This window comes from Centroberyx affinis, unplaced genomic scaffold (genome assembly GCF_046629955.1).
Source record: "Centroberyx affinis isolate AG114_WGS23_722 - 3 ecotype Tasmania unplaced genomic scaffold, CSIRO-AGI_Caff_v1 ptg006330l_1, whole genome shotgun sequence".
Taxonomy (NCBI): domain Eukaryota; kingdom Metazoa; phylum Chordata; class Actinopteri; order Beryciformes; family Berycidae; genus Centroberyx; species Centroberyx affinis.
Window position 1 is genome coordinate 22,209 of NW_027283217.1, and position 13,445 is coordinate 35,653.

At 39.7% G+C, this 13,445-nt stretch overlaps 1 protein-coding gene across 3 annotated transcripts; it reads right to left on the reverse strand.

Moving 5' to 3' along the window:
• Positions 1 to 1,727: 1,727 nt before the first annotated feature.
• Positions 1,728 to 10,921, reverse strand: LOC139638396 (palmitoyltransferase ZDHHC12-B-like). 3 transcript variants are annotated; one of them, XR_011694768.1, is made up of 6 exons: positions 10,587 to 10,921; positions 9,153 to 9,286; positions 8,327 to 8,416; positions 5,827 to 5,993; positions 4,065 to 4,478; positions 1,728 to 2,582 (listed from the first exon to the last, which is right to left on the reverse strand). XR_011694768.1 is itself a non-coding variant. In XM_071512523.1 (5 exons), the coding sequence occupies exons 1-5, from the start codon at positions 10,681 to 10,683 to the stop codon at positions 4,163 to 4,165; spliced, it is 804 nt and encodes a 267-aa protein (XP_071368624.1). In that variant the 5' UTR covers positions 10,684 to 10,921; the 3' UTR covers positions 1,728 to 4,162. The 3 variants fall into 3 exon arrangements, 2 of the variants coding, with proteins under 2 accessions (XP_071368624.1, XP_071368625.1); XM_071512523.1 differs by having other exon boundaries at positions 1,728 to 4,478; XM_071512524.1 differs by having other exon boundaries at positions 1,728 to 4,478; positions 9,147 to 9,286.
• Positions 10,922 to 13,445: the final 2,524 nt, after the last annotated feature.

The window sequence follows — 13,445 nt, forward strand, 5'->3', positions numbered from 1 at the left end:
AATTAAAGACATTTTCTCTATAATTTTAGTTTATTTTAGTTAGCTTTGTAAACACACAATACAGTTTCAGTTATCGTTTTTTTGTAAAAGCTCGTTTTTATTTTTATTTCAGTTAACGAAAATGTTTTTTCACACCTAGTTTCCGTTATTTCGTTAGTTGTCGTTAAAGATAATAACCTTGGTCCTGATCAACCCTCACACATATATTATGGTCATGTTGTGCTAGAGGGCCGTATCTTACTTGACCGCCCCTTTAAGTTTCCCGCCCTGGTCTCCACCTGCAGGACCAGGACCAGGACCAGACAGCTTCCCTGGACGGCTCTGTCGCTCCACCATGTTCCAAACAGACACTGCATATCAATCCATGGCTGATTAACGCTGACTGTTCTCACCGTCATCCTGAAGCCAGTCGTCCGACCACTAACCAGGCAGCGTCTTTTTTCAAGAAGCAGAGAAAAGTGATTGTAGCCCTTTATATTCTCTGTGGAGAGTGGAGCCTTGTTCCAGTATACTGTCCATCCACAGCCACATACAACACTACCTGCTCCTGCTCTCGCAAAATACATTTTATTTAACTTGGTCGGGTGCCATAATGTATAATGATGTGACAGAGCTGATGGAGGCCTGCTGCAGAATGCTTGGAGAGTTTGTAACGTCATCACCTCTTCCTCCCTGATCTTTATCCCTTTTATGTTGTATAATCTGAATAACTTTACCAATGTAAAGGCTTTGCAGTCGTATCACAAATCTCCTGGCAACCACATCTGGAGCCATCATGGAGGTCCGAGAGACACCTGAAACGTGTGTTGTGGTGTGGGTGAAGATACATCTGATAACATTCTCAGTAAAAGTGAATAGTATGATAAGGTGGATTTGTTTCCAAATGTAGGTTACTGTGACACAGTAAACTGTCTTGTCTTTAGCCCTAGTCTACGGTGGCCGAGACGTGTCGAACGAACTGCATATCCAAAACGCTTTGCAAATTCGAAAAACACAAGCGCATTAACGGAAAACACAAATGCAAAAATCACAACACAAATGCAAAAACCACAACATAACAACAGAAGTGAGCAACAACGGATGTTGACAATGAAACGGGCCGACTATTATTGCCGGCGGACTATTATTGCCTGCATATGTGGAAGAGGAAAGTTCTTGCCTGTTTGAGAAGTGAAACGTTGTTCGCTAGCTAACTATGATTACTATCACTATGTGATTGTCACAAATGAGCAATGTTGTTCAATGTGCAGGCAATAACAGTCCGCCAGCAATAACAGTCGGCCCGTTTCATTGTCCGTTGTTGCTCACTTCCGTTGTTATGTTGTGGCTTTTGTATTTGTGTTGTGGCTTTTGCATTTATGTTGTCCGTTAATGCGCTTGTGTTTTTCGAATTTGCAAACCGTTTTGGATATGCAGTTTGTTCGACACGTCTCGGTCTCAGTTGTAGCTTGAGAAGAGTCAGCTCAGTTAACCTGAACAAACTGTTAGCTAGCTAACTAGCCAGCAAAGACACTGATGTTAATGTGAACATGCTAACGCTAGCTGCTACTAGATACGTTAGCTAGTGTGCTAATCAGATGTGTTAACAAGACAGTGATGGTTAGCTGACCAGATACTATGGTTAGCTAGCTAACAAGCTGACATTATCTAAACACTAAATCAATGAGATGGATCAGTGATGAAGTGATCAGTTCAGTCAAAAACAGACAGAAATTAACAATGTTTATTGAATTCTGTTGAAACAGAACAGGTACATATAGAAAAAACAATCAGCTGTTCACAGCCAGTTGCCCACGAGCTGAGGACCTCCAACATGGCCGCCAGAGGGTGCTTACATCACGTGAAAGCCCTCCATATGAAAATTTGCCGTTTTCAGGGAAGAAGAGGCGATAATGTTACAATCTTTTATTTTGTTGTCACTCTTCCAACATGGCGGAGAGTTTCTCCTCCCACCTGTGCTGGAGAGTGTGAGCATGCTTTGTGGCCTTTGCTTATTATGTTGAGGCGTTTATCCTTCAGTACAGTATGTGCTGCCGTTTCTATGCATCACTGTGAGAGGCTTTGCCCACTGCCTTGACCAAACAAACGAAACAAGCTAACCCTATTTCTGACGACAAGCCTTTTTTAAAAGATGTTAAGTCAACATGAAAATGTTAAATGTATTTGTCAAGTCATTCCCTTGTTGCAAAGATGTGCGCATTCACATATCAGTCTCCTGATCACCTGTTTTCTGCTCCGACAGTAGAAGTGCATGGCACTGTGGTGAACTTGTGCACTAGGAACCATGTAATCGCTAGCAGTATAAAAGAAGCCATAGAGAATCCAATATAGCCATAATAGTGAAAAATGTCTGTACTTTGAATTTAGCAAATTGTAACCTGTGGGACTGAGCTCTAATGATGTCAGTGCAATAAGAGAAGTACTGTGAAGGCGGAGTGGCAGGTGGTGTAGTGGATAGAAACACCGTCCTGTAAACGGAAGGTCACAGGGTTCGATCCCCGCAACGACCAGCGTGTCCATCGACACCCGTGTGTCCCGTCAAACACATCGACCCCCGACCTGCTCACTCACTGTGCGTCGCTCTGGAGAAGAGTGCCAGCTAAATTAGTCAAATATAAATGTAATAGGAAAACTAACAGGCGTTGATTTAGCTACTGTAGCACTTTAAGTTTATGCTGCTGAATATTACATGTTACTAATGTGTGAATGTATATGTGGAGCATCCTGACCAGGAATGTCACCTGTACTTATGTACTGTATATTCATGAATATCATTAGTGTTTTAATGTTGTCAATAAATACAAAAAGAAAAGACACAGTACAAAATATTACTTTTGTAAAATAAGTGGCTCTGAAAGTGAATAGAAAATCTAATAACACATACAAGGCAACCAATTCATTTTAGAGTTAACTCACTCTTCAACCATAAAAAAAAATGACTGACATCAAAATGTAATCAACTGTATCAAAACAAAAACACAGTGCATTAATTGCAGCAGATATAAAGGCCACTGGTGTTGTAGTTTAGTGTCTCCACTCTCCCGCTAGGCAACAACAAACAGATTTACAGATGATGGGGAGTGCTGACCAGACCTGGCTGCAAATTATTATTGGTGTTTGTTTAAATTAGGGATGGAGACTCGACTCAAAAAGAATCAAAAGTTACAAGAAAAGTTACGAGAAAATTTAGACCATCACAAGGAAACATTTGAATCAGAATTTTTACGCATTTCTGTGACTGAAAAAAAAAAACCCAAAACTTAATAGACCCTTTTCATAAACATGGCAGACGTGCTTCCTCTTCGTCTTAGCAGGTTATAGATCTATAGAACTTTCTGTCTCCTCCAACTCTGTGTCTCAACAGACAGTCGGATATGGCTATGTTGAGACATACACTGTGTGTTGTCACTGACAGATCTTTCTGTCCCTCGATCAAATAAAAAATTATTTGATCGAGGGTCACAAAATGACAGGAAGTTGTCTTTTTAACATTGGTGCCAATGGTGAGAACCGAAACCTGACGCGCCAGATGGGTTTATCACGGGCTAACTTGAACCAATCAGATCAACGAACCATATAAACAAACTCTTGCCGAAGCCAGTCAGGAGAAGAGCGAAAACATCTTTTCCATCCAGAAAAGCCTTCAGTGCCGTTCTTTGCTCTTCTTTCAATGAAGAAATACTCTCCAGTTCAGAAATAACTGATGTTATAGCAGCATCTACGCTAGCCTCTTTAGGAGCCGCCATTGTTGTGAACGAATAGTCGCTTCTCGCTGTCGTCACACCTAAACCACGCCCCCAGCTGCCCTCAGAGGACACTGATTGGTCCGAACCACTGTGGTTCAGCTACAAACGCATAATTTGAAGCCTGGCGAGATGGATTCTCGCGTGATCGTGATCTCGCGAAGAGAACCGATCTATACCCTGTGGAAGTACATCTGCCATGTTTGTGAAAAAGGTCTATTGACACTGAATAGTGTTGATGGAGCGACCCCATCAGGTCCAAGCAGGGTAAAATAAATAAACAGGAATCATCTGCAAATACTCGGAGTGGGAAATCCCTACCATCACTACGCCTCATGGTCTGTTGGTGTCAGCAGTCAAGAGGAGTCCTGAGTTTGTATGAACCCGGTCTAGAGGCCGCCACGCCGTCTGGTCGGAGGTTAGACGTGGTTGTGGTTGTTTCTGTGGTACGCCTGTTCCCACACCACCGTCCGGCAGAGGCAGAAGAACTCCCGCAGGTTGCAGACGACTCCGCGGTCGAAAGGGTTCTCCTCGTCTCCGCAGTTCTTCAGGTACGAGATCCTGTGGCGCGACATGAACTCCCAGGTGGTGCAGTTGATGGAGACCAGGTAGAGGTGGCAGCCCAGCAGCAGCAGCACCACCGCGGAGAACACGCCGACCACGCCCAGCGCCGCCAGCAGGAACCCGTTCGCTCTGAACCACAGCTGCCACGTGCCGCCAGACGAAACGCCCGACCTGGAAGACACGGAAACAAGGGTTCAGACTCAGTGGGCGGAGCCAAAGAACTGCAGAGTAACATTAAACTGAAGCTCAGTGAAAAAGGCAAGAGGGAAGAGAGGAGGAAGCTAATATTCTGAAGCCTGTGGGTTCATTGGCTCCACCCATTGAGATTATTTCTGCCTCACTTAGTATGCCACATACAACTAGAACAGACTTCCAAATGATCTTACACATGCTCCAACTGTAACCACTTTTAAAACTAGGCTTAAAACTTTTATGTTCTCCATCGCCTATAATTAAACTCTTAGCACTTTAACTCCAAATATATGTAAATATATGTAAATATATGTGCGCGGTTTATGTATGTATTTACTTGTATCAACAGAACTTAGATTTTTATACTGTAACACTCTTACTGATTTTATAATGTTGTCCTTACTCAAACTTTCAGTGTTAAGAAACTCTTTTCTTGTTTTTAATTTTCTTACTTTTACTTATTTACTTTTATCTTGTCCATCTCTGTTTTTATTTCTCTCTTTTAATCATGTAAAGCACTTTGAGTTGCCCTGTGTACGAATTGTGCTATATAAATACACTTGACTTGACTCTAAAAGTTTGCAGGTTTGATCCCTGAAATGTGGCTCCATCAGTGGTCATGTGTACTGTCAAGGTGTAGTGGAACAAGACATGACACCCCTATCAGCGTCAACAAAATATCTAAAATATAAAAATGTAAACAGCAGTAGCTCTCAACTGATTCAGCTCATGACCGCCCAAAACTGAAGAGCTGCCTACTTGCAATCTCATATTCTAGTGAACTTGGTAACACTTTACAATAAGGGTCACTAAGTTAAGGGTTAGCTAATGCTTAATAATGTTAAAGTTAACATTAATGTTAAAGTTAAAGTTAACTGTTAATTAAGGGTTAGTTAATGCTTATTAAGCATTAACTAACCCTTAATTAACAGTTAACTAATGTGTAATTTACTAATGGTGTTCATGTTAACTAAGGTATTCATTTATACATTATTTAATAGTTTATAAAGATGACTATTAAATAATGTATAAATTAATACCTTAGTTAACATGAACACCATTAGTAAATGATTACCAGACACATTAGTTAACTGTTAATTAAGGGTTAGTTATTGTGTATTAAGCATTAACTAACCCTTAACTTATTGTAAAGTGTTACTGTGAACTTTGTTTCCCTTTTCAGGCTGCTTTACTGATTTATTGGAAGACATCTCGAGGCTGCAAAAGAGCATAGACATGATAATGAATTTGTATGTCACTGTAAATCATGTCAGGACCGTCCAAATTCATCATTCATCATGTTGAGAAGAGGGTTCAGCGGACGTACAGAGCGATCTGCAGGGCCCAGAGCAGAGCGACCAGCTGGACCACCAGGTAGACGATGAACCAGCGGTGGTTTCTCTCTCCCACGCAGTTCTCTATCCAGGGGCAGTGATGGTCGAAGCGACGTACGCAGCGTTTACACGTCTGACAGTGCTTCGCTCTCATTGGCTGCTGCTTGACAGACAGAGGAGAGAGGAGAGAGAGAGACACAATGTTTGGTTTAACTGGGGAAGAGTTCAACTGTTAATGCTGTTGTCCCCAGGTCTGGTCTGGTGGAGACAGGAGTCCACAGTGATGACGACAGTGACGACGACGGTGACCGAGCTGCTTGTTTACGTTCCTTTTCTTATCAACATTCAGTCTTTGTTTGCTTTGCATTGCGTGACCGGCCGTCCTGGAGGAGGGGTTCCTCTCTGTGACGCGTGAGGAGGTTTTGTGAATTCATGTGCTATCAAATATATATATAAAAAAAACATATTTCCTACGTGGAAATTTAATATGAACGCCCTCTTCAGTCGGAAACTCTGAGAAAATGAGTTTTTGAGTTATGCTACAATGGTGACATTTAACCTTCTCAATATGGCAAAAAAATAAAGTTTTGTGTCATTCAATTGTAAGAAAACACATGCATATGAACCTTTGTTGGAAGTTTCTAATTAGCCAGACTGACCTAACATTTGTTTGAATGAAGTTCATCTAATTAGCTTGTTAAGCTGCAGGACGTCCGTGTTTGTTTATCGTTTTGATTTTCTGACAAAATATCACATGAATGCAACGCTGCTTTGCAGCCGACTTGGAAGTCCTGGATGTCGGACTTTCCCATCAGCACCTGAACGCACACTGAGTCCTTGTTCTTACTGAGGTTGGGATGAATCGTTTTCACTTATTGCTTCATAATGTTGGCAGTATGAAACCTTGTGAGACTGTAACTGTGATTAGTGGATAAACAAATAAACCTGACTTGACCAGGAGTCTGTTACGCACTAAAACAGGCAGAGTGCAGTTGGGGCAACAAGAGCGTGTCGGTCAGGCATCTGGGTCATTTAGTATTTGCAAATGATTTTTTTTTGGTTGAATGCCCGAATGTTTCAACAATCACAGACTACGTTTACATACACAGAGTCACCCGGCTATTGGTCATTTTTTGGTTAAGATCTTATTCAGGTAAAGCTGTTCACATGAACCTTTGATAGCCTGCGATTGCGTTTCCCTGTTGTTCCCTGCTGTCATGACTAAAGCTAAATCTTCCTCAACACAGTATGAAAAGATGCTACTTCCAGCTAGCGCCTCCAGCTAGCGCCTCCAGCTAGCTGTAGCAGGTTACCTCCAATACAGGGAAAGAAAAGAAATGATGGTCCCAATAGTAATATACTGTAAGTGCCACATGCCGCCATGTTTTTTATTGATATCGAATCGTACCCATGATGCCGTCTGGGTTTGCAACGAAAACACAAAGTGAAAACAAAAGTGAAAGTCTGATGTTTCCATGCTACAGTAAAATGTTTAATATGGGAGTAAGCCAGGCATTCTAACCGGGTTTCTCATAATCGGAGTATGTGCTTGGCATTATTATGATGTTTTTGATGAGCATTGACCCAAAACTGGGTTAGGTTTATCTGAACTGTCCTGATGCAGTAAACCCCACCCATCTGGCACTCCAGGCAGGTTGAAACAAACGTTAAAAGTCATTATCAGCTACTGTTTGACCCAGGTCTGGGTTATGTGGCTCAATCTCCTACCAACAGTATTCAGGGTTTGCACACATCAAACTCAAAAGATTTTCAGAGTCTTATTTGGTGACATTCAAGGACTTAAAGTTGGTGAGGTTTGGGGTAAGACATGACACTGGTCAGAATTAAATATCACAGAGGTTTCATGTTTTACTCATGATCTTAAAGAGTCTATATGGAGTAGTAGTTTGCGCTCTTTATAAATAGGGTTATGCTTCAGGTGCGTAGGTTCCAAAAAGCATATAGGCTGAAAGAGGATGAAAAGAACTCGCACACTGACTATAATAAAAGAAATAATCCAAAATAGAGACTTACTGATGCAAAAAAAAATAGAAAAATATGTATTTACATGATATAAGCCAAGAAAAAAACAGACTATTAACAGGTATAAATATGTGACTGCACAGCCAGAACAAAGCCGTAAAGAAAGTATGCTGTTCATTTTCAGAGCCACATTTGGTTCTGTATTAACTATTTTACTTTATTTTTACTGACATCAAGGACTTATTGCATTTATTATTTCCATGTATTTGCATCATTTGCACTATCTCTATTGTATCTATTGTTCTATATTATGTTCATTACCTTTACTCTATGTTAGTAGCTATTTCCTTTATTTCTTTATTCCCTAGTACTTGACATGTACTTCTTTGGCAGTGTCCATCAATTGCTGCTGTGGCACCTGAATTTCCCCATGGGGATCAATAAAGTGCTGTCTGTCTTATCTTATCTTATCTTATTAAACACAGATGGTGACGAGCAGCGGCTGGTTACCTGCAGCAGACAGTGTCCACAGCGACGCAGCCGGGGGGTCGAGGACTGAGGGATCATCGACTCCAGCTCCTCACTCGACCCCTGAAGGCCCTGAGCAAAACACACTGATGTGGGTCACACTTGTTTTCCATCGTGGTAAATAAAGTCAAAGTTCATTTTCTCTAAGTGGTGAGACCAGACATCTTGTTTGAAAAGTAATTGATGCCATCTTTAAAGCTTTTAAACAAACCGTGTACACAGAATACATGCAGGGGGACTTCACATTGCATTTTGAAAACCTTAGTTGCAGAGGTGTGACCAAGTCAACTTTGCTCGAGTCCCAAGTCAGTCTCAAGTCTTGAAGCACAAGTCTCAAGTCATGTCCCAAGTGTAAATGTAGATTAAGTCAAGTCCGAGTCGAGTATCAATTTAATATCTTAAAGAAAACTAAATATCTAGGACTTTTCAATGCAATATAGTTTTAATAGGATAAAAACTTGGTAAGAGCATCATGAGTTTGATTTCTATAATCGGTTTCAACTTCAATAAATTCAATCATTCCATACAAATTCAGAAAACAGAATTTAAATTCAGTCGTCTGCTGGAACAAATCTCATCACTTTCAATCTAAGTCATTTACACAAACACAAGATCTCAAGTCAAGACTTTAGAAACCTTTTCAAGTCATCAAAGTACAAGTCAGAGTCAAGTCCCAAGTCACCAGAACCCAAGTCAAGTCTCAAGTCTTCTCTTCATGCATCAAGTCAAGTCTCAAGCAATTAAAACTGGGACTCGAGTCCAAGTCATGTGACTCGAGTCCCCTCCTCTGCTGTTAGTTGACCTTTACCTGGACGGTGTCAGACAGGATGAAGCCCGGGTCCATCAGAGACACGGTGAAGTACAACATGACTGACAGCAGAACCAGCAGGGAGAACAGGACCGGCAGCATCAGCTCTCCTTTCTCCTCACACCTCCGCAAATCTGCACATACACACATTTGTTAAAACAACCCAAAGAAGACAGAATACAGGTTAAAAAAAAGAAAGAAGAAAAGAAAGAAAAAAGCAAAATTAATAAAAAATGACATAATAGAGTAGAAAACACTCATAAAAAATGACAGACTAGAGGAAAAAATATAAAGAACAGAATAGAGGGGAAATTCCAAAAAACGACTGGAAAAAATGACAACATATAGGTAAAGTAAAAACAAAAAAAAAATGACAGAATAGAGGAACAAATATATAAAACATAACAAAATACAGTAAAAAACTCAAAAAAAACCCCGACAGAATACAGGGAAAACAAAACCAACAGAATAGAAGGACGACAAACGACAAAATATTGGGGAATAATAAATAAAAAAACGACAGAATATAGGAAGAAATATGAAAAACAACAGAATAGAGGGGGAAAATAAAAATATGACAAAATAGTTGAAATGCTTAGCTAGATCGCCTAGTACTATTGTTTTGCTTTGCTCCTGACTCCTGACATGACTGTAGAGTTTACGAACCAGTACTCCCTTAAAATAACCTTACATTTACATTAATTCATCCCTTAATTCATGCAAAATCCCCTTAAAATTAATTAAGGGAGTTATTAATGGAGGAGATCCCATCGAAACCTCCTTAAACACCTCTGAATCTTAATTTCTAGTGTCTCTGTGAATCAACACGTGAATAAATCCCTTATAAACCCATGATACTAACCTTACTGTTTTAAAGCTGTCAGCTAAATATTTTTAAAAGAAAGCTAAAAACTTATCTCTTCACTTTAGCCTTTAACTAGCTCTGACTTTCCTGATACAGGCCTGAAACTCTTTTTTTGCACTTTGCTTCGCACTTATGCATTCTATGTACTCTATTTTTTCTTTTTACTTTTATTTATTATTATTATTATTATCAAGTGGGTTTTATTCTCCATTTTATTTTACATTAATTATGACATTCTATCCCTGTTTTTATGCTCATTCTATGTCTATTCTAATGTGAAGTTGCATTCTATGTATTCTATTCTCATCTTTATCTTATTTTCGCTATTATTATCAAGTTTTATGTGAAGCACTTGGTGCATGTAATTTCTTTGTTGTAAAGCACTTTGAGCTGCATTTCTTGTATGAAAGGTGCTATACAAATAAAGTTTATTATTATTATTATTATTATTATTATTATTATTAAATAGATAATTAATGTTTATGTAATGGAGGACATTTCAGGGATAAAATGAAGGGGTTTGGATCTTAGTGTAACTCTGGAGTCTGTCATGAGTCTGGAGGACTTACCGGTGTTGTGTAGGAACAGGATCAGAGTTATGACCCAGGTCAGGACGGTGTGGGCGGTTCTGACCAGGAACCCGGAGCGGAACATGTTCTGCAGCATTTTATTCTCCACATCCACTGCTAGCTAGCCAGCTAACTGTTTAGCCTCGTTAGCTTTTCTTAAACAACACAGTCATTATGGGCGGATAACATAATATAAATGCCAAGAAAATTCATAATAGATGTTTAATATACTGGGAAACAAACGTGTAAACAGTTTTGAATCATGTACAATAGTAAATTTGTCTTATTTGTTATCTGGTTCATTTCCTTTTCTCTGTGCAAACCATCCTCGTCGCGTCTTCCTTGTTTTGGTACGGAAGCTGCTTGGGACAAACTGTGCGGACTGACGCTACTGGAATAAGCGCTCGGTGTTTGCAGCCTCCTGTGTGTGTCATTGTTCTCTGCACCCTAAAGAAGGCCTGGTGGGGCCGCAACGCCTTGGTGCATTTTAACATGAAATAGCCAAGGTCAATAAAGGCTTTTTCACTTGAGGAGAGTGCCTTGGATTTTCTCTTCTCTTTCCTTCCTTCACATATGGAGGATGACATGTCCAGTGAGCACCTCCAGTGAACACGTTTAAAGCCCATGGAGCGTTCCTCTTCTGATCAACATTACTGTAGTATATTTATAGCACCCTGCATTCTTAGCAAACTTAATAAGACATTTAACGTTTTACTGACTCATAATCTTAATTTTTTTTTAAATCTGCCAATAATGTGCGATAATTTCACTTGCTGCCAATGCAAAACAATTTGTTTCAAGACTTTTCTTGCTTAATTATTATTATTTTTTGGGCGATGTTCCTTCTTCTGTCTTGTTTCAAGACACAGACACGGAAAAGTCCTGAAACATCCCGAATCTGCATTGTAAACAAATTGACTCATCTCACTCCATTAGACTGGGTAGGCCTATTTTGTTTAAGAAAGACACATTTTAAAACAGAGTATGGCACTAAATGAGTAGGACGGACATGTTTGCACTGCAATCCGTTATTCACCACATGTTATCCATTACTATCTGTACCTCAATGAGGCAAGTTCTTTATAACTGCTGAAAAAAACCCCCCCAAAAACCAAACTAATTTTCCTCTGCTCTTAATGTGGGATATAATTGTTAAAATAACTTGTAATAACTTCTCTCCCCTCCAGTTTGTACATGTGTCTGCCTGCTGGGGGCGCTGTTGCTGCAGCTGTAACTTCATTAATCCTGTTCTGATCAGGTTGTTGATCAGCACCAGTGACCTGGCTGCAGGGTCACACACCTTTTCACTGATGAAATTAAAAAAACTTTTCCATGACTTCTATATTTTAGGCATTTCAAAAACCTGTCTGCTTCATTGCTATCTCCAAGGCTTTGTTTAACGTCTTAACTAGGCTTGTTACGGTTTCTGGTAAATTTTTAGCTCATATTGAGGAACTTTTCCCTCCATATGTGCATAGGCATCGTCTTAGAGCTACAGGTAAATCTCTTTTGACTGGTTTGATCATAGTTTCTCTGTTATCTCTCTACCTACAATACAGATAGTCATGGAATTCTGGACAAAATCATATCTGACAATAAAAATATTCTCAGATTCGGATTTGAGACAAAATCTCACCAAATGGGGGCCTGTAGCTCTAATGTGGACTAAATTAGGGGTCCATGATATGAAAAAGGTTGAGAATCACTGATATAGACTATTGATAAAGACAACTGATCTGCTATCCATCCTGTACTCCATGGGGTTTTGAAGTCCAATATTTTTAAACTCTATTCAGAAAATTTAAATTTGACCATTTTCATGCCCAAAAATTACAAGTATTCAGTGTTTTTCCCAGAATTGTATTATTGTCAAGGTGGAAAAAGCCTCTGGAACGGCATTTAGACCGTCACAGGACACTAAAACTCTCCACTGAATTCAGACTCCATCCTGTATTCATAAGCTTGCATGAGTGTCACCTATAAAACAAACATGCATGTGCCAACCGCAGACCTACAGCTACAGCTACGGTCTAGTTCATCCTATTTATTATTACCCAGACTTGTTTGCTGAACCTTGCACTACTTAATAATGTCTGCAGTCTGTGTACATCGCAGTAGTTTGGCCTCAGGATACAGGCTACACAGCAGTATTTCATGTGATGTTTTTACAGTGTCGATTTCAAAGTTCCAGACCTTAGTTAGTGGTATGTAGATGGGGACAGTACAATGTCCTACTTTTTTGGGTTTTTTTTACTTTTTTACTTTTACTTCTGTCCTCTGGCTCAGTTGTAGTATCTGTGAATCTGTGAAGTCCTGGTTCAAATTCCCCCCTCTCTCTCTCTCTCCTAATCTTCCCTGTCTCTCTCTACTTTCAGCTATAAAGCCAAAATACAAAAAAAAAGCACCTTAAAAAATAAAAAAAACAAGACAAGACAAAAACAAACAAACATGGAAATTACCAAATGTATGTTTTCCATACAGACGTTTCCAGACTTTCCAGATCTGCTGCTCTGTCAACACAAATATCCATCACAGGGTTTTCTTCAGGATGTTAAGTAATGATCCTTGGATAGAGAGCCACATATTAATGGATTTGGGTGCTGTATATTAAAAATATATATATCTTAAAATCAGCTATATATTGAAACCAGCTGCTGTGGTTTTTGGTTGGATAAAAATCAAGTACTTGTTTTCTCAAATCTACAAACTTACAAGATTGTCGGGAAGTGTCACCAACACAAATTATTTTACATTTACTGCTTAAAGTGATTCTGACTCTGTGCTAAATGAACATCTGCAGTTATTGGGGAACACCTAGTGGTCACAGGAAGAACTACAATAACAGATCATTGTATAGCA